At 40.9% G+C, this 25983-nt stretch overlaps 1 protein-coding gene across 1 annotated transcript in view; it reads right to left on the bottom strand.

The window, feature by feature from the left end:
• The window catches only part of fam161a (FAM161 centrosomal protein A), a 111760-nt gene that overhangs the window by 21491 nt on the left and 64286 nt on the right, over positions 1-25983 (bottom strand). Inside the window, exons 4-7 of the mRNA XM_068045803.1 lie at positions 6172-6339; positions 3854-3953; positions 2795-2964; positions 158-248 (exon numbers count right to left, since the gene is read on the bottom strand). Coding sequence (XP_067901904.1) covers positions 158-248; positions 2795-2964; positions 3854-3953; positions 6172-6339 — 529 coding nt within the window. The remainder of the gene's footprint in view (positions 1-157; positions 249-2794; positions 2965-3853; positions 3954-6171; positions 6340-25983) is intronic.

The following is a 25983-nucleotide window of genomic DNA, read 5'->3' as shown; positions in this document are numbered from 1 at the left end:
TTAAAAAAAGTTAATCTTTTAACTTCATAAAAATAGTAACCACTAGAAAAAATAAGTAAACATTATTAATATTAAATAAATCTTATACAGTAAATCATTTATATCAAATTCTTCACATTCCTTGCCACTTTCTTTGTAGTCACTTATCTTCACATACTTTAAACTCCTTTTCTTCCATGTCCCTCAATTCCTCAATGTGCTCATCTTGGTAGTCATCACATTCAAATCCATCAGCTTCTTCTTGAGAACTAGAGAAACAAGTTTTAGATCAATACATACAGCCTCCACTGTTAGTACTGTCACGACTGACCACTCCAGTCAAAGCCCCCAATTAAAATATATGACTCTGATTGTGGTGGGAGAAACGCACTGTTAATTCATCCTGTTGCTCCACAGATCGCCTAACATATCATTTTAAACTTTCCAAATTAAAGAAAGACCCAGCCAAATTGTACTATCTATTAACCCCCGAATGAGGCTAACCAAACCAGGTGTCTTTAAATCAACAAATTAACTGTTTAATTTAAAAAAAACTAAATTCTTAAACACCATGAAGATATAAACAACATTTAAAATAGAAAAAATTAGAGTCCTTGCAAATTTACTGTCCAGTGTTGCTTGAAGTCCTCACTGCCGTCCAATGGGGAAAAAGGTTCATCCACAGTAGAACAGTCCATTGTCAGTAAGTGATGCTTCCTTCTTCAGCGATGAATTTCAACAATTAACAACTTGCAAACACTTACAACAGAATCAATCTGACTTTCGAGTTTGAGGGATAAAAGATTGTCACAGTCTAACTTCCCTTTCTTCAGTTCAAATTATCAGAGATCTCCGTTTTTTTTTTAGAGATACAGCACTGAAACATGCCCTTCGGCCCACCGAGTCTGTGCCGACCATCAACCACCCATTTATACTAATCCTACATTAATCCCATATTCCTACCAGATCCCCACAATTCCCCTACCACCTACCTATACTAGGGGCAATTTATAATGGCCAATTTACCTATTAACCTGCAAGTCTTTGAGGAAACCGGAGCACCCGGCGAAAACCCACAGTCACAGGGAGAACTTGCAAACTCCGCACAGGCAGTACCCAGAATTGAACCCGGGTCACTGGAGCTATGAGGCTGCGGTGCTAACCACTGCACCACTGTGTTTTGGCTTGACTTTTTTTAGAATTTTGAGATAAGAATAATTAAACAGACTAAATTTCTCTTCCTTCAGTTTAAATGGCTGAGAGCTCTGTTTTCAGGTGCCAACACCACAGCTGTCTGTTTGTGTTCTCTGTTCGAACAGATTGTCTTCAACTAAAAAGCCAATTCAAAATTGAATTGTAACAATTGTATCGCGTGTAGCTCAGTCCAAGTGGCTGTATCCATGGTATCGAGAATGCACCCTTTGAATCACAGTCTCCGAATGGTTGTATCCAACGGCAACCGAAAATGCATTTTCTCTAACTCCTGAGGCTTGCTGGTTCTTAAAGCAGTACTGGTCCTTTGCCAGCCTTAAAGGCAAACAGCATATTCCCCGGAGAAAAAAAACTGCAGGACCATGACAGTACTTCCGAGTGAAAACCTTGAAGTTGCTTAAAAATGTTCACAATTGAGCAAATTTGACTTTTAGTTACAAGATGCCAATCTCACCAAATCTTCAACTGAATGTGTTAGCTGGATGAGCTGCAACATATTTCTTTTTACCTGATCTGTAGGGTCCTGAAGATTTGTTTATTTAACTCCTAACATTGGCCCAACGAAAGTAGCAATGTATTTTGTCTATTTTTGTTTAAATAATGTGGTATAGTCAATTTGGTGTTAAACAGTGTGTGTGGATGATAAAATGTAAATTATTCTGCAATTGGTATTGGTTTACAGCATTACCCTGTATGTTGGAATTTTATAAATGTACAACAAAAGCTAAATGACAGTAAATAAAAATAGAAAGTGCTGGAAATACACAGCAGGTCTGGCAGCATATGTGGACAGAGAAGCAGAGTTAACGCTTTAGGTCAATGACCTTTCATCAGACGATGAAAGTGACTCATCTCCTGACTCCCCAAAGCCTGTTCACCATCTGCAAGGCACAAGTCAGGGGTGTGATGGAATACTCTCCACTTGCCTGGATGGGTGCAGCTCCAACAACACTCAAGAAGCTCAACACCATCCAGGACAAAGCAGCCCTTTGGCACCCCATCCACAAACATTCACTCCCTTTACCACTGACGCACAGTGGCAGCAGTGTGTACCATCTACAAGATGCACTGCAGCAACGCACTAAGGCTCCTTAGACAGCACCTTCCAAACCTGCGACGTCTACCAACTAGAAGGACAAGGACAGCAAATGCATGGGAACACCACCACCTGCAAGTTCCCCTCCAAGTCACACACCATCCTGACTTGGAACTATATCGCTGTTCCTTCACTGTCGCTGGGTCAAAATCCTGGAACTCCCTTCCTAACAGCACTGTGGGTGTACCTACACCACATAGACTGCAGCAGTTCAAGAAGGCAGCTCATCACCACCTTCTCAAAGGCAAATAGCGATAGGCAATAAATGGTGGCCTAGCCACCAACGCCCACATCCCATGAATGAATAAAAAAAACCCTGAACAACCCTAGCCACTAGAATTCTTAGTTTTTTAAAAACTAATATTTAAGGAAGCTAGATCCCAAATTCATAATTACCCATCAAATGTTGAAATGTAACAAGATAAATAGCTTTTTTTTAAACTGGGTAACTGAAAACCTCTCAAACATTAAAAATAAAAATCAGTTCATAGTACAGAAAAGAATTACCTTTCCTCATTTATCCAGTTATTGTCTTCATTCTTTTCAGACTCTTCATCACTGGAATGTAAAATGAAGCCAGGAACAGAGTGACCTTTTCTGGAAACAAAATCTTCACTTAATCCCTGCTCTTTTAGTGCTGCAGCGAAATATCTCTCTGCTGTTCTTCTGGCATTCCTCTGCATACAATAACATTTAACAGCTTAGTTTCATTTTCTTTTTAACATTTTACTAAACTGGCCTTGCAGCTTCATACTAAGGATTGTACAGTTGGCAGCCAAGGTAATATCTGAACAAGACATTGCCTATTGAGGTATCATATTCTTTCTTTCTATACACTTAAAATTGTGATAGATCAGAAATTATTGTAGGTCTATAATTTCGACAGCTGCATATTAAATTAAGGTAGTAACATGTTTACTGCCTACATTAAGAGATCCTCTGTACTACCATTTCATTAGCAAGGTAACCTAAATTCCCACAGAGTACCAAGATTAAATAAAATTATAATTAGTCATAACTCTTTCACACAAATAAAGGTTTTGAAGAATGGATTGCAATTTATAAATGTTATGTATATTCCATGTGTCTTTCATCCTTTAATACTTTTCTCTTGATAAATTTTCACATCTTTCTATATCCCAATGCAGGATAAGATTGTCAAGTGAAAAAACAAATGAATCCATCAGGTTGAGAAGCAAGTTTGTATTGCATGTCAATAGGCTAGCAGAAGTACACATTATCTGGAATCTTAGCTGCTTTCACATTTATATTTTCCCTGGTTATTTTCAAATATACAGTCTGGTTCTTATTGATTAAAAAAACACAAAGACACATTTATGTCCAACATCAATTCCTCATTCTTCATTGAAATTCAGAAGCCAGTTAGCAAAATAGCATCCCTTTAACACAAGCAAAAAGGCATTAGCTGAAACAATATAATTCACAAGAACGAGGCTAATTAACCTCCTTTTAAATAAGTATTAAAATGGCTGGAAATCAACCAGAGCAATGTTAAAGTTCGTATTGAGAAACACTTATGCAGTTTAAACTGTTTTAAGAACACACCTGTGTGAGCTCTTCTAAGAGCAGAGGCCTCCTGCTTACTCTCTCCTGCATCTCCTCAAGCTCCACAAGGTACTCTTTTGTCCTTTTTCTTTGGTGATTCCTGCTAAGACACAATGAGGCTTAAATTGGATAACACTCGAAAATGGGCGCAAGGTCTGCAATGCATGATGAACCTGCGCTCTCGATTGAAACACAGGCAGGACGTCAACTTCATGCTGCCTGTGCATTTGCATTTGTGTATGCAGCCAGCACTCCCCATGCTGTTCATTGTTTATATCAGCTGGGGGCACTGGGAGTCTTGGTCAAAGAGGTAAAAAGGAGAGATGTCCTGCACACTTGGAGGGGGGGGGGGGGGGGAAAAGCTCCTCTTGACACATGCTCAGAAGGGACTGGCAAGAGATGGCAGAGGAAGTCAATGTCAGGAATGTGACCCCCTGGACCTGGATCAAGTGAAAAAAGTTTATCCATCTCCCACAAGTTGTCAAGCAGAGTGAGTGCATATTAAAATGCCCTATCGTCCCAGCTACACCACCAGCTCATCCCCTGCTCAATTCCCTACACCCCCATCTCTTGCCTACCAACAATCTCTATCAATCAGGACTCATACCTAACATTCATATACTTTTCCTGACCCTCTCACACTTAGCACTGTTGCAAGCCTTGCATCCATATCTCAAACCTGCACATCCACAATCTTCATGTGGCAGCTGCAGGACCATGAGGTAGAGCAATATTCTGCAGCAGAATAGATTAAGGCCACTGTTGAGCTGTGAAGTGTTCTGGTTGTACTTCCCCCACAATGTTCCAGCGAGTTTCCGGACCAGGTTCGCCCTGGTTTTTGTTTTTTGATTGGTGTTGATGAGACGAGGCCCATAGGTGAAAGTCCTTTCCCAGGTGATACCCAGGCATTTTGGATGGGGGTTATGGGTATATTGCCTTCCGCAGAAGGAAATGTTGAGCGATTTTCCTGCGGCGTTACTGTCTTCTCTGGATTGGCAAGAGACACCACGCCCGGAAGTAGAATTCCAGTAGGTCCAGGCTGCTGGTGAACATCGTACTTGCTTCCTCAAGTACTGATGCCTGATTCAGCAGTGCTATGACGTTGATATAAACATATTTCCGAGATTTGATGCAGGGTATATTTACTGTATAGATGTTAGATGTTGAAAAAGTGAGAGTGCCAACCCATGGCAGACCATTGTTGAGCATCCATATTCAGCTGATCTTGCGACTAAGATAAATAAGGAACTTACAGTGGCTCGTTAGGGTGTTGATAAGCCTAAAACTTTTGTGACATTGAATGTTTGTTGAAAGCTTCAGTAGCAGGCCATTGTTCCAGATGTCGTTGTATACCAATGACAAGTCTATGAAGGGAGCTCCAGCCTTAAGTTGCTTCTGGACCCCTACCTCAATGATAGTGAGCGCAAGGACTTGATCAGAGCAGCCTTTTCCTTCTTTGAAGTCTGTCTGCTTGTTTGGAAGGACTGCTTCTCAAACCGGTTTTATCCAGTAAAGGACAAGCTGTTTGACCACCTTGTAGATCTTGGCAGAAGGGTGATAGAATGATAACGTTGGGATTGTGGGCGGATTGTGGACTTTGGAATGGTGCCAAACTGCTGAGATTATCTCAGTATCAAGAATGTTGGAGGTCAGTTTGGCAAGCCACATCAGTCAATTTGGGCTCTGGTTCTTGAGGAATTCTGGGTAGATGTCATTGATCCTGACAGCTTTTTCAGGCTTGGTGGCTGTCAGTGCTGTATCCACCCCTTCAGTGGTGAAGGCAACCAAAAAGGTGATGTGTGAAGCAACTTTTTGCAGAGACGCTTAAGCAGCAGCAGCAAAACTGCCGTCCCCAAACAACAATGAACCTTATGTTCGATTGCTGAAAGTGGGGACCACCGGAGTATCCTGCATGGCTACAGGAAAGAATACTTAACATGCTGGTCGCAGGAGAGTGAGAGATTGCTGGCAGGGTTTAATGCCAATCAAGACCCAGATACAGCAACAGCACTCATGGATTCCCTAGACAAAGGCAGATTAGCGTAATGGTGAGAAATAACTGAAACCTGGATTTCAAACATTCTAGCAGGAAACCCTGAAACTTGCTTTGACGGCTTGGCGCTGCCTCACTGCCTCGACATGAGGCGCCAAAGGACAGTGTGATACCATTGTGACCTGCCTCCTAACCAACTCAAAGGCTATTACTACCACTGAAAACAAACACAGAGCACAGTGAGTTAATTCACTATACACTGTGTACATGCTAAAACTCTGGTCCACAAATGAGGACATCACACGGCTGTTCACCAAAAACACACCTGTATTGCTTTACTTTTGATCTTGACACTTCAGCCAGGCACTGGTGTGGATCGTTGGCCTGGGCACGGGTGGATATGAATTTTTTCAATTTTCTCTCCCTTAGTTTCTGCTCTCGTTTCCAATTTTCTTCCTGTTCTTCTTTCTTCTTTTTCTCTTCCAGAGATTTCCTATAGAGTGATAAAGTAGAAAATTTAGTATAGATACCTACAGAAATGTTTAACAATTTAGAAATTGTTAAGAATTACAAGTTTGAATCAATTTTAATTTTGAAAATTCACATATTGGCAGCATTCGATAACTTCATGTCTACTTCAAAGTAGGTATAAAATAAACAGGGTTTCACTCATTTTTTTATGCTGCAACTTCTGTGTTTCTGATTTGACAGGTTTCAAAAATATTTGTTACGGACAGGTGGGAGGTGGTGTGGGTGACTTTCACTTTTCACCTCTCAACTGACCGCAATTAGTCTTTTTAAATAGTGTTTTAGGCACCAAGTGCTTTAAGGGTCAAATAAACAGACAAACGACAGGTTTTCTCGTAGGTTAAAAAGAAATATACATATTTATTTTTACCCAATAACTGTAAAATATTTGCGACTTCACCCACTCATGCATTAACACACACACATACAAGAAAAGATAGAGAGTAGAGTGGTAGCGTGAAATTAGAGTCCAATTGTTGTAAAAGAGCTCGATGTTTTAAGAAAACCTTTAGAAGCTTTTTGGGAGAAAATCTTTCAGTAGTGCAGGCCTGAATGTTCTTTGTCTTGAAACGGATGAAGGGTCGCAGGATCCTTGTGGTTAAACCTCAATCTGAAGTCGATGGTGGAAATCCAAAGTCACCTTGCAATTTCTCTGCTGTAGTAGTTAAAAGATGTTGTCAGCAGGACTCCTGCTTAGCTGGAACTGTCTCCCAGCTGTTTTGGCTGGAAAAGACCTTCTCTGGCTATTCTGCTGTCTTCTCCCCATCTCTCTCCAGGGAGATACTTTTTAAGGTAGAAACCTATCAGGTTGGGGTGTCAGTCAGGAGACTAAGGGCTCTCTCCAGGATTTGGAAATTATTGTTACCTGATGGCTTCCGAATGTGGTCCATTCTGATAAATAGGTGTTATTTACACCTATTACTTTGGCCTTGGCTTCAGAGTGAATCTGTCTGTAAAAGTCTTTGTTAGCTCCATTCTTGCAGATAGGACTTATTAGTATGGAATGGGCTGTTTTCCATTTCAATGTGTTTTCCCCAAAGTTAATTCAGATGTGGATAATGGGTTTCATCTTCAACAGACAAACATGTTTATTGACAGTACAGGAGAGGTCACCTGACCTCTACACCATTTTGTTTATGGCACAAATGTACCCATTTTTTGTAGTTCAGTTTAACTGTTGATTTTTATTTCATAATTCTTCCAGTTCATTTCATATTTTATCTCTTCGTGAGCGTGACATATTTCTACGGTTGAGGCAATATAACTTTCCAAATGTAAGTTTAAACAGAAAATTGAGGCAAGAAAACTTATACATACTTGACAATCCACAGGTTAAAAATGCTTTCCTGTAAAAGACTCTTAAAAAAAAAACCCTCCTTTGCAATCATTATTGTTGAACACTATCAAATGTTCTCCCACGTGCCTTTTTTAAATTAACAAAATACTTACAAATTTTGAGCCTCAATATATTAATGCAATCAAAAGCAGTTAAATACTGTACCACAGACACAGAATTTATTGTTTTAGCTTTAAATGTTTAAATAAAAATTTATTGGTTTATAGAAATAGGAGAAAAAACTCATCACTCTACTGTCAAAGTCTCTATACTACTGCAACTACAGCAGCAGTCTTCCTTTTGTAGTCTATTCAGCTAATAGTTATTGTTGGGCACAATCTAATAATTATCCATGCTATATCGAATTAACAACTGAATTTCCTCTGGAGAATTCCAGAGTTTAGATTTTAAAAATAATATAGGGCTGTTGGTTATAAAATCCAAATGTTCAGTGAACCCATTCCATATATTGTCTCAACTGCACCTTATCTGTATGATACTTGGCCTTGGATCCAATTTTCAAGCACTATTTTCCCATCATGTTTATAAAACTAAATTCTGCAAAACCTTGCCTTTTGTTGTTTTATTGTGGAGCTGTGATCTGTAGTGTACAAATGCTATGGATCAACTCCTTCAGGTATTTCATCTCAATTGATTTGGCCAACGTTAAAGAGGAAAGGTCAGGAACAAGTAAAAATCATTCAATCCATTGAAGTTCCGTCCTCTAGTACCTAACTCTCTCATCTTCACACCCAATTGTATTTTGAATATTGCCAATATTTTTGTTAAATTACTGGCACACTATTTCAAACCTTTACTACTCTTAGAAATAAAACGTTTTTCCTCAACATCTGTTTTGAATGGACTTTTCTTTAATTACTCTTTATCTTCCTGGATTACTTTGAAATGAATACTCAATAAAAGGTTTACTTGACATAAGTCAATTTACATTTGATACACCTTGAAGAGGTTCCTCTTACCTGCTTTCTTTTTACACTGTGAAGCTTGATCCTGTCTAATATTTCATCAGTTCAACGCATTTATGCCTGGGATCAATCTTATAGCTCTTTTCTGTACTGTTTCTACTACATGCATATGCTTTTTGTCATGTAGCATCCAGTATTGGTACTAGTGCTGTCTAACTAGTGCATTGTAAAGCTTTAACAAAACTTCTGTACACTTGTACTCTATTGCTTTGACTTTATATCCCAGGATTTTATTAGATTCTTTAATTGCTTTACCACATTGTCTGCACATTGAAAGTGGTAAATCTAACATTAGTTTGTGTTCCTTCCCAAGAATCTCCGTGCTAATCAATTTCATTTATTGTATACAAGTATGATAGAGTGGGAGGCAGGGGTTTCAATATATGGGGCATTGGTACCAATACTGGGGAAAGAGAAAGCTGCTCCACTGGGATGGGCCTATTGTCCCAGTGAGTGGTATAACTCAGGCAGTAGATAAGGTTTTAAACTAATAAAGGGAGGAGGAGGAAGAGTTCAGGCAAGGGTAAATTTATATCTAAAGAGAAAAATTAAGGATATAAAGCAGAGTACCGATTTGGGTATCTCAGGAGGGGGACACAGAATTTAACTAAGGTAATAGGGCATAGTGACCCGGTCCAGAAACTAACAAGCACAAGCTGGGGAGCATCATCATCAGTGCTTTAGACATCAGCGATAGCCCTTATGAACCCAATAGCTGAGTACTGTGCATTGGTATGGACCAGAAGTAGCCACACTCAGCTTGTGGATATCCAACTGAATGCTGCAATGTGGCTCATCACTGGAAGCCTCAAGTCGACCAATACCCTGGCAGCCCATGCTGTTGCACATTGCTCTCCCACCTAGTCGCTACAATGCCGAAACTCTCCGGGATGTCCAGAGAGTCAAGGAAAATGAACCTCTCCCCATCCACCAGGACTGCAACACCAATTGAAGTCACGCAAGCTCTTTTGGATCCACACATTTAACCTTTAACAATGCAATGAAGCTTAGAAAGCCAAATGGAGTTCACAAGAAGACACAAACAAACACCTAGTGAAAGACCTAATCCAGAAGATTCCTGGCTTCAATCTTCCATAGAACTTATGGCTAACCCTAACCCACATTTGCAGAAACCATGCAAATACTTGATGCACAAATGGAAAATTAAAAACTCCCCAGTGTACAACTGTGGAGACCCAGAACAGACAACGGAACAATGCCTGATTCACAAATACGAAGGGGGCATCACAGCAATACTGCTGTTGCATTTATCTGGCTTAACACCCGAATGTAAAATTATAGCTGTTCTTATACATCAGCCACAAGAAAGAGAGTGTAACTGAGATCAGATTCTGGGAAAACACTATGAAGTTAAAATTGAAGGCACTATATCTGAATGCACATAGCATTTGTAATAAAATAGATGAATTAATGGCACAGATAGAGATAAATAAGTTTGACCTAGTAGCTGTCACTGAGACGTGCTTGTCGGGTGACCAAGATTAGGAACTAAATATTCCACTGCACTTGACTTTTAGAAAAGCTAGGAAAAATAAAAAAAAGGGTGGGGGACTGGATAGCCCTGATAATAAAGGATGAGATAAAGACAGCAGTAAGAAAGAATCTTAGGCCTGAAAATCAGGATGTAGAATCAGTATGGGTGGAGTTAACAAATAACAAAGAGCAGAAAACATTGATGGGAGTAGTTTATAGATCCCTGGAAGTGGTCATAGTGTTGGACAGACTGTAATTAGAGGAGCATATAACAAGGCTAATGCAATAATCATGGGGGATTTTAATCTTCATATTGACTGAGCAAACCAAATTGGCAAAAGTAGTTTGGAGGGCGAATTTGTGGAATGCATTTGAGACAGTTTGCTAGAACAATAGTTGAGGAGCTAACTAGCGAACAGGCTACTTAGATCTAGTATTGTGTAATGAGACAGGGTTAAACAGTAATCTTATAGTAAAAGATCCTCTGGAGAAGAATGATCATAATATGATGGATTTCATTTTGAATTTGAGAGTGATGTAGTTAAGTACAAAGCTTGGGCCTTAAATTTAAGCAAATACAATTATGAAGGTATGAGGGGAAATTTGGCAAAAGTAAATTGGGGAATTAGATTAAAAGATATGACAGTAGATAAACAATGACACATATTTAAATAAATAATTCATAACTGTCAACAAATGTACATTCCCTCAGGGAATAAAACCCCAGTTCCGATGCAAGGTCAAAGACCTGAAACAGTAATTGCGTTTCCCTCTCCACAGATGCTGCCTGACCTGCTAAGTATTTCTAGCATTTTCTGTTTATATTTCAGATTTCCTGCATCTACAGTATTTTCCTTGTGTAGAAAATCTTATTTGAAAAAGTCATCAAAGTTGGGTTTAGCTTTGTCTAAAGTCAACATAAGATGGATCAAGAGATGAAAAAAAGATTCATGCCATAACTCCGGGCAATTTGGCAAATTGGATCCAAAATTGGCTTAGTGGCAGGATGCAGAGGGTGATGGTCGAGGGTTGTATTTGCGCTTGGAAGCCTGTGACCAGTGGTGTACTGCAGGGATCGGTGCTGGGACCCTTGCTGTTTGTACTGTACATTAATCATTTAGACGTGAATATAGGAGGTATGATCAGTAAGTTTGCAGATGACACGAAAATTGGTGGTGTCGTAAATAGTGAGGAGGAATGCCTTAGATTACAGGACGATATAGATGGGCAGAACAGTGGCAAATACAATTTAATCCTGAGAAGTGTGAGGTGATGCATTTTGGGAGGACTAACAAGACAAGGGAATATACAATGGATGGTAGGACCCTAGGAAGTACAGAGGGTCAGAGGAACCTTGGTGCACTTGTCCATAGATCAGAGAGCAGCAGCACAGGTAGATAAGGGGGTTAGGAAGGCACATGGGATACCTGTCTTTATTATCCAAGGCATAGAATATAAGAGCAGGGAGGTTATGATGGAGATGTATAAAACGCTGGTTAGGCCACAGCTGGAGTACTGTGTACAGTTCTGGTCGCCACACTATAAGAAGGATATGATTGCCCTGGAGAGGGTACAGAGGACATTCACCAGGATGTTGCTTGGCCTGGAGCATTTCAGTTATGAAGAGAGACTGGATAGGCTAGGGTTGTTTTCCTCAGAGCAGAGAAGGCCGAGGGGAGACCTGTTAGAGGTATACAAATTTATGAGGGGCATAGATAAGCTAGATAGGAAGAAACTTTTTCCCTTAGCGGAGAGGCCAATAACCAGGGGGCATAGATTTAACATTAGGGGCAGGAGGTGTAGAGGGATTTGAGGGAAAAGAAATTTCACCCAGAGGGTGGTTGGAATCTGGAACACACTGCCTTAAGGGTGGTAGAGGCAGGAACCCTCACAACATTTAAGAAGTATCTAGATGAGCACTTGAAACACCATAGTATAAAGGCTATGGGCCAAGTGCTGGAAAATGGGATTAGAATAGATAGGTGCTTGATGGCCGGCGCAGATACGGTGGGCCAAAGGGCCTGTTTCTGTGCTGTATAACTCTGTGACTCTATAAAATGGTTGGAGAAGTCAATGAAATATCCTCTGCCTGACATGACAAGCAGATAGTTATCAACACTGCCTACATTACTTTAGAAGTGCCAGCCTTGTGATGATTTACAGCATCCACAGTAGTTAGCTTTTGTAGAAAAAGCCAAGACAGGTTTCTCGATTAGTTTGCTGGATGCCATGAATTTTATGCTGGACATTTGGATCTTGTGACTCAAAGCAGCATTGCAAACTGCTTTTGCTATGCAGGTATGGTCAGTCAGAGGAGGTGAATATGGTGCAAGTCGAAGAAACTGAAGCTGACCATGAGCTGCAGAGCATTTGGGAGTGGTTTCAGCAAGTTGAATTGATCCCTGCTAATGTACCCCAGTCTTGCTATAACGTAGTTGATAACTCTAATTTAATGAACCTGTATCAAAGCTTTGAACCAACGCTAGCCAGAATTAAACTTGAGCGAATAGCGCTATGACCGCTGGACTTTGTAGTTGTGATTATGTTTTTAAGAACTTGTGATTTTTAGTGTACTGTAAGAAGGATTTGGAGGAGACATGTGACCTCACACCAACTCTACCTGCAGATAAGATGGGGATCCTAGTTACTATGTGAACAAGGAACCCAGATCTTTTGAAAGCAGAATGCAAGCTTGTAACAGCTGGAAAACAATGGGTTTCATTCTCTCAGACTTTCAGATTGTTTAAACAGTGAGCCAGGGGCTCTGAAAGTGCAAACTCGAGTTGAAATTTTTAACACCTGGAAATAAAGGAAGGCCCGGGTGATTCTGCTGTGGCTAGACTTGTGGACTCTGCATAATTGAAAAAGGCAAATGATTATTGACTTTTGATTCTGGATAAATTCATCAGGCTTTCAGAGCTCTGGTGGCTGTGAGGAAGACTGTAAGACAGAAAGACCAGCAGTGACAGCCTCAGAACAGAGAGAGAAAACATCTGTTCTCAGAACACTGATACAGCGAAAGGCAGCTAAGACTTGAACCTAATTCGAAAGCTGAGGTTTGTGGAGGAAGGAAGACCAATGGGATCACCAGAGACTGCCTTATTCATGGAAGTCCAGGACGAACGAGCTTGGAAGAAGTGATCGAAGAGGGCATTGACTTTGAGAAGGACTGGGAGATCCAACCATTGCAACTGGGAGGGTTTTGGGACTTTTAACTGCAAACATATCACTTCAATGAGGACACTGTGTAACGTATCAATGGGGTGTGGGGTTTTCAAGTGTTTTAATAAGTTAAAGGGAAATACCTTTCTCTGTAATTTAGTGTATTAGCTACTTACAAAGTACTGTTTAGTTAATATTGATTTTTAGTTTATTTGTTAAAGTAAAAGTCTCAAAACATGAAATCTTGCTGTGTACTTCTTTAAATTGGTCTGTTATATCTCTTGTTTTAACATTAACGGTCTCACTAAGGTTGTAAAAATAGTGAGAATTTTGAAGATGCTGACTTTGCTTCTGATCATCTGGCTCCAGTAGCTTCTTTCTGACATTCATTATATACAGTGCTCATCTAGTGATTTGTTTGACTCAATCTAGCAAAACTGAAGAAGCAATCGCTTGTGATTCAATTTTGAAGATAAAATTGTTGAAAATAACAGATAAAAAAAACGTTATTACAGAGAGTTAAAGTAAACTACCAAAATTTTTTTTTAAAATCCTTGTAATTGTATATGCCTTCAAAGCAGCCTGGGAGTATTTGAATGTGTTTATAAGGCAAGTTTCCTAATTATTACAGTACATATAATGTTATTTTCTGTTGGACAAAAGTATGACATTAGGCAGACCTAACAGTACATTTAATTTGCCATTCACTTTAATTGTATAAACAATCAATGCTTCTGGCAATTATTTTACCTGCATCATTTGTCTTTACCGCTCTCAATATTTGTGTTGCAGGCATTATAGTGAGATTATAGTTGGTTTAGTATTAGGTTAATTTATGTAAATTAGAAACAACAGGGTTCCAACTACCACATCTCTCAGACTCCACTCACCACTTCCCCAAGTTGAATATTACTCCTCTCAGAAGTACGATATGCATCCTTTTGCAGTTCTATCCTGCGATTCTCATCAAACTAAAAGCCACACAAATCTTTCATGTGAAATATTTACAAAGTTTCTGAAAATCAAATAAACCATAATCATAGCAAGGTCCACTATTTTACCTATAAACAGTCTTAAAAAATCGCTGTCTGTCAGCTAGGATCTTACCCTTTAAAATCAATGTTAGCTGTTTCGTAATATATTATTGCTAAATAGGTAGTACTCCAGCATTCTCTTTAAACATTAAACATTATTTTACTTTTTACTGCTGTTGTTTGTCTAGTTGCTTGGATCAAATTTATCACTCTTGTTATGACCGTGGTGGGAGCAATGCACTGTCAATTCAGTCCCGTCACTCCACAGGTCACAGCATATTATTAAGCTTTCACAACCAATTGGAAAACAGCAAAATTAAACACACTCGTAACCCCAGAATGAAACAGACCAAACCAGGTATCTTTAGACAACAACAAATTAACAATTTATTTTTAAAAAAACTAAATCTTAAACACTATTAAAATAAACCTATGTCTAAAGATCTTATAACTTCTTATTTTAACCTAACTCCTGCATTCACACACATATACTCAAAAACTAACTGTAAACCGGTTTTAAAAGTGGAGTTTTTAAAAATGAACTGTCTTTTAAGGATAAAATATGTAAGTTTTTGTAGGTTACGTTCCTGATGGATGAGGTCTTCTAATGTGAAAAATAATCAAAGGTTGAAGTCTTCACATGGATTTGATGAAAATAGTCCTTCAGTAGATAGGCATTCAACTCTTCAGCTGCAGCAAGCATTAAACAGTTATTTGAATGATGAGCACAACAATACAAATGGTTTCTTGAAAAAGGCTTTTCTTCTTTACTCAGGGAATTAACTTGGCTTGTAGCTCCCTCTAGAATTTTTGCTGAGAGGAAATAGATAGCTTTCTTCTCTTCAGTATGCTTCGCTGGAAAGTCTCTCAGAACAAACTAGTTTCAGCCAGTTTCTGCCAGATCCACACACAGCCAAATGGAAACATTACCACGTGACCTCTCTCTCTCCTGCTGTTGCCCAGAGTAACAAAAATGCAGCTGTGGCACACTGTGTCTCCAGAACCTTCTCTTTCTTAAAGATGCATTGTTTTTAACAGAGTTTTAAAGGCATACACATGGTTTTTAATCTGAGGAGCAAAATAATTACAGGTCCATGACACCTCCACCCTTGGCAAAACGAAACACCATTCCCGAAATATGTTTCATTACAATGTGAAAAAATATATAAACTGGGAAAAACAAAAATATTTTTTACATTCATGCACCATTCAATCTACTAATAAGTTACAGCATTTTCTTTATACCATCACCATCCATATGAGTTAACATAGTTACATTTGTGACTGTCATGCAGACCCCCCCACCTGCCAAGAATGAGGCACATAATTTTGTCATGAACATTGATTGGAAAACTGTTGCTGAAGTGAAGAAAGGGCTTGCTTAAAAAAGAAATCACCAGGCCCTTGGCTGGAAAGACAGTTGCATATTAACAACAGTGCTTGTGGAGACAAAAGGGTTACTTCCCTTATCCAATTTAACCCACAATGGACTTTGAGCACCAGACATTGAAGGTGAGGGAGCTCAAATTTCAGGATGACTGCTGGGATGGCTGAATCCACAAACTGATGTGGTCAGACCAGCTCGTCATGTGACTAGCCTGCTTGGCATCCTGGTTTTTCTGAATTGCACAAAGAGTTTTGAACAGAGAGACTGCAGTATGCTCCTGGACTGAAGAAGACCTCTTGGGTCTGGTGCTCCTATCTCTTTCTCACAGAACTCCAAATCCACTGAAGACACATGAACCCCAACGGAGAAAGGTCTCCTACAGCGAATAAGGTTTAACAAGAATACTGAGCCTCAACGAACAGCAAGATCTACCTACAATCAAGGACTCTACAGTGAGCTCGAAGAACCATAACAAAAACCCTCTTCAGAGATTGCCTCAAACTTTTCCACTTTATTTTCTGCCGCTCTTTTCTGTCTCTATCTGCATGTGTGTATCGCGTATGCATGCTAGCGTGGGCGCATCGTGTACCCGTAGACGTTAACCGAATTAGAGTTTAAGTTTAATAAATTTCAACCTTTCTCCTTTAAAACTAAGAAAACCTGTTTGTGCTGGTTTCTTATAATTGTAAAGCAGTGAACAAGGATTCACCAAGGGGGAGTTCAAAACACGGTGTGTTTAAAGTTAAACCCTGTTACAGTAAGACCAGGTGAAGACTGAGAGGGAACCCTAGACCCCTTTCTCACCTGGTCATAACAGATATTTGGGGGCTACCATCCTGGATTTTACCCACAGAAAAACGAGAGAAATTGGAAGTGGTAAGGCAAACTGTTTGCAATCAAAAAAGAGCAAGATTTCAATACAGGTTTTCTTGTGGTTGTGTGAACTTGAATACTAACATGTCTGTGACTGAAGATATTAGCTCCCCAAGCCAGGGTGAAGTAACCTGGGATAAGTTAAAAGCACTGTCAATGGAGGAGTTGAGGAAAATGGCTAAGCAGTGTGGGATCACTATACATTGCAAGGCTAGGAAGTCTGAAGTCCTAAGGCTAGTGACTAACCATTTTCCCTTGAATCTGAAGAAGCAGAAACAAGGTTAGAAGCAGACTCTGACAGGGTATTGTTAGTAAAGATACAATTGGAACAAAGGAAACTTGAATTAGAAGACAGGGAAAGAGAAAGGCAGGAGAGGGAGAAAGAGAGAGCCTTCCAGAAGTAATGTGAAGAAACTGAAAGGCAGGAGAGGGAGAGAGAAAGAATATTCCGGAAGGAATATGAAGAAAAAGAGCTGAAGCGGCTTGAGTTAACTAGGGGGCAACAGAGTAACCCCAGTGAAAGCATAGCCAATTTGGAGGAGCATAATTCAGGGCTGGGTACAAAATTGTTAAAACTAGCTCAACTATTTCCAAAATTCAATGAGGAAGATGTAGAAGTATTTTTGTGTCCTTTGAGAAACTGGCAAGGCAGCTAAAATGGGCAGCTGAGATATGGCCTATTTTACTGCAAAGCAAGCTAACTGGAAAAACCCGTGAGATTTATTCCCTGTTGCCAGATGAGAGTTCATCAAATTATGAACTGACAAAAAGTGCTATCTTCAGGGCATATGAATTAATACCCGAAGCCTATCACCAAAAGTTTAGAACACTCAAGAAGCAAGCTAATCAAACTTATCTGGAGTTTGAAAGAAGTAAGCAGCTGGCTTTTGACCAGTGGCTGAGTGCTCTTAAAGTACAGCTCAGCTATGAGAATCTTAGAGAATTTAGAGGAATTTAAACAGTCTCTCCCACTCTCAATAAAGACCCATGTATAGGAGCAGCGGGTTCAGAGAGCCCAGCAAGCAGCCATTCTGGCCGATGAGTTTGCTTTAATTTATAAGTCGGTTTCCCAGGGGAGAACCTTTCCTAATCACCCCCACAAATCTGAAAAGGACAAAGGGTGGGAAAGTGTTAGAGCCCAAGCAGTCCTGGGTTAGAAAGAAAAGCAGGAAACACAGGGGGCCCTCCTCCAGCCAAAAAGGAAGGTACTTTGAGCCGGAGTGAGACCCGGAGACCTGTGTGCTTCCATTGTAATAAAGCAGGGCATTTAAAAGCTGACTGCTGGAAACTAAAAGGAAAACCGGTAAGGTTAATCAGGGCACATCTGCTCAGTGAAAAATGGAACCTGATGGAAAGCACAACAGAACAAGCTGTGGCTTTAACTGCAGTAAGAACGAGACCCAGGAAGCTTACGGCTGCAAGTGCAGGAAAATTCAATAGGATTCCTGAAGGTTATCAGGGTTTTGTGTTTGAAGGGGAAGTAACCCCATGCCACTCTTGTGGGGCAAGCCAACCCAGAGTAATTCTCAGGGACACAGTGGCCACTAGATCCCTTTTACTGGGAAAAGGCCTGATCTTTCCCTCAGAGAGTGCAGTGAACACCAAAATGGCGATGAATGGTATTGGAGGGCAATGTATGCCTGTACCTGTACACCAGGTGCACCTGGAGTGCGACCTAGTTTTGGGACCCAGTGGCCATAGGGATTGCCCCTAGTTTGCCTGTGGGCGCGTTGACCAGCTCCTAGGTAATGATCTGGCAGAGGCGAAGGTGGTAGCCCCACCCCTCCCCCGAGTAGTGAAACAAAGACTGAAGGAGGTAAGACAGGGCAGTGGCAGCAGATGGACCCCTGCAGTTTCCCTGAATGTGCAGTGGATCAGGCCATGATCAAACCAGCTACCCCAGAGGAGACTGCATTGGGACTGCAGGCAGTCTGCCTGTCCGAGACTTTCTTTGGAAAGTTAGAAGAACCAGGGAATGAGTTAAATAAATCTTCCCTAGCTGAGGCTCAGCGAGTCGACCCAGTATTGCGAGAGTTAGCACGGGCTCCCCAGTCTGAAACTGAAGCAGATGGAGTCCCTGATTGTTACTATTTAAAGAATGAGATATTGATGAGGAAATGGAGTTCTCCTCACAGACCTGAGAGAAAGGAGTGGACAGTGGTTCACCAGTTAATGGTGCCGCAGAGGTACCGGAGAGAAATAGTAAGATGGGCACACGAAACTACAGTGGCTGTACATACGAAAGACCAAAGCCCACATAAGACAGTAGTTTGACTGTAGGAGTTGCCACAAGTGCCTGGTTGAGGGGAAACTCCAATCTACAGTGAAACCTGCACCCCTAAGTCCTGTACCCGGTGTTAGGAAGACTATCCAGCAGAGGGCTAGTGAACTTTAAGAGACCCTCACAGAGGACAAAAGTGGACAGGCAGGTACAAGGCTGGCAACAGGTTAGAGAGGGAAGGGGACAAAGCAACCAAGAGGGCATGCTAAAGGAAGTCCGGGAGGAATTCCGGATGAAAACCCCTACTTTCAGCCAAACCCGAAAAATTTGAAAATGAACTTCTAGCGACAGCAGAAATAGCAGGATATATCAGATGAATACGAGGCTTTAGAAATGGTGTCGGGGGGAGGGATTCAGATTCCTGGGAAATTGGGATCGGTTCTGGGGAATGTGGGACCAGTACAAGCTGGACGGGTTGCATCTGAGCAGGACCGGGACCAATTTCCTCGGAGGGGTGTTTGCTAGTGCTGTCAGGGAGGAATTAAACTAGAATGGCAGGGGGATGGGAATCTTAGCAGGGAGGCAGAGGAGGGGGAAACAAGGATAGAAATGAAAGCCAGAAAGGTAAGAAGCAAAAGTGGAAGGCAGAGAAAACAAGGGGGGGAAACAAATGGAAGCATGGTGCAAAATAAAACTAAAATGACTAACAATGTTAAAAAGATAAGTCTAAAGGCATTGTGTTTTAATGTGCGGAGCATTCGCAATAAGGTAGATGAATTAACAGCGCAAATAGATATAAACGGTTATGATATAGTTGCGATTACAGAGACATGGCTGCAGGTGACCAAGGATGGGAACTGAACATCCAGCGGTATTCAATATTTAGGAAGGACAGACAAAAAGGAAAGGAGGTGGGGTAGCATTGTTAGTAAAGGAGGAAATCAATGCAATAGTGAGGAAGGATATTGGCTCGGAAAATCATGATGTGGAATATGTATGGGTGGAGCTAAGAAACACCAAGGGGCAGAAAACATTGATGGGGGTTGTCTATAGGCCCCCAAACAGTAGTGGGGATGTAAGGGATGGCATTAAACAGGATATTAGAGACGCATGCAATAAACATACAACTGTATTCATGGGTGACTTTAATCTACATATAGATTGGTCAAACCAAATTAGTAATAATACTGTGGAGGAGGATTTCCTGGAGTGTGTACGTGACGGTTTTTTAGACCAATACGTTGAGGAACCAACTAGAGAACAGGCTATCCTAGACTGGGTATTGCGCAATGAGAAAAGATTAATTAACCATCTTGTTGTGCGGGGTCCCTTCGGGAATAGCGACCATAACATGACAGAATTCTTCATTAAGTTAGGGAGTGAATCAAAGGAAACTATGAAGGTATGTGGCGCAAGTTGGCTTTGGCAGATTGAGGAACTTTACCAAAAGGGTTGACGGTGGATAGGCAATGGATAATATTTAAAGAACCTGTGCATGAATTACAACAATTATTCATTCCTGTCTGGCACAAAAATAAAACCAGAAAGGTGGCTCAAACGTGGCTTACAAAAGAAATTAGGGATAGTATTAGATCCAAAGAGGAGGCATATAAAATTGCCAGTAAAGGCAGCAAGTCTGAGGATTGGGAGCAATTTAGAATTCACTAAAGGAGGTCAAAGAGGTTGATTAAGCGGGAAAAATAGAGTATGAGAGTATTGGATAGACATATGGATGAAAATGGAATAGTGTAGGTCAGATGGTTTCACAGGTCGGCGCAACATCGAGGGCCGAAGGGCCTGTACTGCGCTGTAATGTTCTAAAAAATTTCTAAACTTGCGGGGAACATAAAAACTGACTGTAAAAGCTTCTCTAAATATGTGAAGAGAAAAAGATTAGTGAAGACAAATGTAGGTCCCTTACAGTCAGAAACGGGGGAAATGGCAGAACAATTAAACACATACTTTGGTTCTATCTTCACAAAGGAGGACACAAATAACCTCCCAGAAATGTTAGGGAACCAAGGGTCTAATGAGAGGGAGGAACTCAAGGAAATCAGTATTAGTAAAAAAAATAGTGCTAGGGAAATTAATGGGGTTAAAGGCTGACAAATCCCCAGGGCCTGATAATCTACATCCCAGAGTACTAAAGGAAGTGGCCGTGGAAATAGTGGATGCATTGGTGGTCATCTTCCAAAGTCCTATAGACTCTGGAGCAGTTCCTACAGATTGGAGGGTGGCAAATGTAACCTCACTATTTAAAAAAGGAGAGACAGAAAAAACAGGGAATTACAGACATGTTAGCCTTACAACAGTAGTGGGGAGAATGCTAGAGTCTATTATAAAGGATGTGATAGCAGAACACCTGGAAAGCATAAACGGGATTGGACAAAGTCAGCATGGGTTTACGAAAGGGAAATCATGCTTAACAAATCTACTGGAGTTTTTTGAGGATGTAACTAGTAGGATAAAGGAGATGCAGTTGATATGGTGTATTTGGATTTTCAGAAGGCTTTTGATAAGGTCCCACATAAGAGGTTAGTGTGCAAAATTAAAGCACATTTGATTGGAGCTAATATACTGGCATGGATTGAGAATTGGTTGACAGACAGGAAACAGAGAGTAGGAATAAACGGGTCTTTTTCCAGGTGGCAGGCAGTGACTAGTGGGGTACCGCAGGGATCAGTGATTGGGCCCAGCTATTCATAATATATATTAATGACTTGGGTGAGGGAACTAAATTTAACATTTCCAAGCTTTCAGACAACATAAAGCTAGGGGGGAATGTGAGCTGTGAGGAGGATGCAAAAAGGCTCCAATTTGATTTGGACAAGTTGGGTGAGTGGGCAAATGCATGGCAGATGCAGTATAACGTGGATAAATGTCAGGTTATCCACTTTGGTTGTAAAAACAGAAAGGCAGATTATCTGAATGGTGATAGATTGGGAAAGTGGGAGGTGCAACGAGACCTGGTTGTCCTTGTACACCAGCCGCTGAAAGCAAGCATTCAGGTGTAGCAAGCAGTTAGGAAGGCGAATGGTATAGTGGCCTTCACTGCAAGAGGATTTGAGTACAGGAGCAAAGATTTCTTACTGCAGTTATACAGGGCCTTGGTGAGACCACATCTGCAGTATTGTGTGCAGTTTTGGTCTCCTTATCTGAGGAAGGATGTTCTTACCATGGAGGGAGTGCAAAAAGATTTACTAGGCTGATTCCTGGGATGGCAGGATTGACGTATGACGAAAGATTGGGTCGACTAGGCCTATATTCTCTAGAGTTTAAAAGAATGAAAGGGGATCTCATAGAAACCTATAAAATTCTAACAGGACTAGAAAGGCTAGATGCAGGGAGGATGTTCCTGATGGCTGGGGAGTCCAGAACCAGGGGTCACAGTCTCAGGATACGGGGTATGCCATTTAGAACTGAGATGAGGAGAAATTTCTTCACTCAGAGGGTGGTGAACCTGTGGAATTCTCTACTGCAGAAGGCAGTGGAGGCCAAGTCAATAAATATATTCAAGAAGGAGATAGATATATTTCTTGATACCAAAGAGATCGAGGGATAAGGGGAGAAAGCGGGAACAGGGTAACTCAATTAGACGATCAGCCATGATCTTTTTTGAATGGCGGAGCAGGCCTGAAGGGCCAAATAGCTTACTCCTGCTCCTATTTTCTATGTTTCTATGAAAAGTTAGACCCCACTTCCTCCTATGTAAATGCAGACACTAGAAGCACCCCACCAGAGTTGCTAACAGCATTTAAAGGAATCTGCAGAGACAAAGAAAGACGTCTAGGGGGCAGAGAGACTGTGAGGGTGATGCCTCACCTAGTCGAAGTACCACAAGGGAGTACAGTAGAGTCTGCACAAATACCTGCAGGCAGAAGTGTCTCAGAGGACAAAGGGGAGATTAGTAAAGAATCCTCCCCCCCAGAGTCAGAAAAAAGATAACCACCCATCCCCTGAAGTCAAAAGCCTTTGCATGACTCAGCAAAGCACTGAAAGAGAGTTCAGGATAGACCCACCCACTACTGACTCTCCTGAGAAAAAAGAAATTCCAACTTAGGGCTAATTAAATCTAACCACTGCCCCCGCTCCCCACCACCTTTGCAGACCTCAGCAGGAACAAAGATCCTCAGCAGTATTGGAAATGGGCAATTTTAATAACTTTTAGGATTTGTGAACTAATAAGAGAAATGCATGTTTTTTTTCTGCATCTTATATTTTCTCTTGACGCTTTAATTGAAATGCGCTTTTCTCAAATTGCATTTCATTCTGCTGGGTGTGGAGGTTTCATGCAGACCCCCACCTTCCAAGAATGAGGCACATAATTTTGTTATGAACATTGATTTGAAAACTGTTGCTGAAGTGAAGAAAGGACTTGTTAAAATCATCAGGCCCTTGGCTGGAAAGACAGTTACATATTAACAACAGTGCTTGTGGAGACAAAAGGGTTACTTCCCTTATCCAATTTAACCCACAATGGACTTTGAGCACCAGACATTGAAGGTGAGGGAGCTCAAATTTCAGGATGACTGCTGGGATGGCTGAATCCACAAACAGACATGGTCAGACCAGCTGGTCATTTGACTAGCCTGCTTGGCAACCTGTTTTTTCTGAATTGTACATAGAGGTTTTAACAGAGAGACTGCATTATGCTCCTGGACTGAAGAAGACCTCGCGGGTCTGGTGCTCCCATCTCTTTCTCACAGAACTCCAAATCCACTGAAGACACATGAACCCCAACGGAGAAAGGTCTCCTGCAGCGAACAAGGTTTAAGAAGAATACTGGGCTACAACGAAGAGCAAGATCTGCCTACAATCAAGGACTCTACAGTGAACCTGAAGAACCGTAACAAAAACCCTCTTCAGAGATTGCCTCAAACTTTTCCACTTTATTTTCTTCTGCTCTTTTCTGTCTCTACCTGCATGTGTGTATCGCATATGCATTCTAGCGTGGCTTATCCTCACTATCCATTTTCCTTCTCAACAGTCTCGATTACCTGACATACCAGTACTAGCTTATCCTCCTCCCTGCAATAATATTGCTCTAACATATTGATGTGACACAACCGGTTCTTCTTTCGGCGATCAGGGATGTCAATCAAGTAATCTACCTTACCCACTCTTTTGATCACGCTACATGGGCCACTGAACCGTGCTTTTAATGGTTCACCCTGTAACGGTAACAACACCAATACTTCATCACCTGCTTGAAAATCACAAGCTTTTGCATTCTTATCTGCCCATTATTTCATATTGGCTTGGGATGCTTTCAGGTGTTCCAGAGCCACACCACAAGCTTTTGTGAGCCTTTCCAGGAGCAGAGATATATATTCCAGTATCGAAGTTTCATTCTTTTGTTCCAAGAATCTGTCTTTTATGAGTTTTAGAGGACCTCTTACTTCATATCCATAAACCAGTTCGAAAGGACTGAAGCCTGTCAACTCATTCGGTGAGTCTCTGGTGGCAAATAAAAGAAAGTCTAGTCCTTTATCCCAGTCACTCAGATATTCGCGATAGTATGTTCTAAACACTGTTTTGAGAGTCATAGAGTTATACAGCACAGAAACAGGCCCTTCGGCCCATCATGTCCGTGCCGACCATCAAGCACCTAACTATTCTAATCCCATATTCCAGCATTTGGCCCGTAGTCTTGTATGCTATGGCGTTTCAAGTGCTCATCTAAATACTTCCTCAATGCTCCTCATAATTTTGTATACCTCAATCAGGTCCCCCCTTAACCTTCTCTGCTCTAAGGAAAACAACCCTAGCCTTTTGTCTGATGGTATCTCTCTAAAGCTCTCTGTGATTGTGGGTGATACTTTGAAGATTTCAACAGTCTAATCCCCAAACTGCCCTTGACTTCTTGAAATATCTTAGACAGGAAATTAGAACCTTGATCCAATTGAACTTCAAGTGGTAACCCATATCTCGTAAAGAATTGGGTTAATTTTTCTACTACTATTTTTTCAGTAAATTGTCCTTAAAGGAATGGCCTCTGGAAATCGAGTAGCCATATCCATGATAGTAAGTATGTATTGATGTCTCGCTTTTGCTTTTGGCAAGGGTCCTACACAGTCTACCAATACCCTACTAAATGGTTCCTCAATCACTAGTATGGGAACTAGTGGTGCCGGTTTTATGGTAGGTTGCACTTTTCCCACCATTTGACATGTCTGGCATGTCCTACAAAATTGTCTCACATCCTTTGTAAGACCTGGCTAATAATAATGTCGGCTTATACATGATTTGGTCTTCCGAATTCCCCTATGTCCTGCAAAAGGAATGTCATATGCTAACCTTAATAATCCCCGGCGATGTTTAGGTGGTACCACTATCCGTTCAACAACTGTCCAATCTTCGTCTGCAGGTCTATGAGGAGCATCCATTTCCTCCTCAAAACCCCGTTTGCTATATAATAGCCTTCAGGAACTCCTTTCGCCTCAGCTTCTGTCAGAACCGTCCGTGCTACTCAGTATATCTCTGGATCAGCTGCAATGACAATCTGTTAAACATCTCATCTGGATTCTCTAAATCCCCAAAAAGTTTTCAGATACCTGGCTATCTGTTTGCGGTGTCACTATTACCTCCGACAATGGATCCTGTTTAGCCATTGCTCAGGTAACTACACACGCAGGAAATATTCCTGTAATTGCTCCGTTTCCCTAACTTCACTTGGTTCCTCTGTAATTATAGAAGAAACTGATATTTTTGATCCGGCCCAATCATTTCCTAGGAATAGGTCAATTCCCTCTATGGCAAACTGTGGACAACTTCTACAGTTACTATCCCAGATATTAAGCCACTCTCTAGGCATACTTTATATAAAGATAAGGGTATATACTCCCCACCAATTCCATTAACTAAAACCTTAGTGTTCAAGGCACTTTCTGGTGGAAACGTTATATCTTTCCCCAGCAAGAGTGTTTGGGTTGCTCCTGTACCCCTGAGTATAATGATAGGTTTCCTGCCTCACTTATAGGATATGGAGTTACTTTCCCCTTTGACAAAAATTCATTATAACTTTTGGGTATTTTAATCTTAACCTCTACACTCTCTTTATTTTTTGTATCTGGTTTTACAGCTGCTATTAAAGCTATAGCCTGATCTGCTATCAGT

This window comes from Heterodontus francisci, chromosome 13 (genome assembly GCF_036365525.1).
Source record: "Heterodontus francisci isolate sHetFra1 chromosome 13, sHetFra1.hap1, whole genome shotgun sequence".
Classification (NCBI taxonomy): Eukaryota; Metazoa; Chordata; class Chondrichthyes; order Heterodontiformes; family Heterodontidae; genus Heterodontus; species Heterodontus francisci.
The sequence above is the reverse complement of the archived record's forward strand: the minus strand, read 5'-3'. Positions and strand labels throughout refer to the sequence as shown.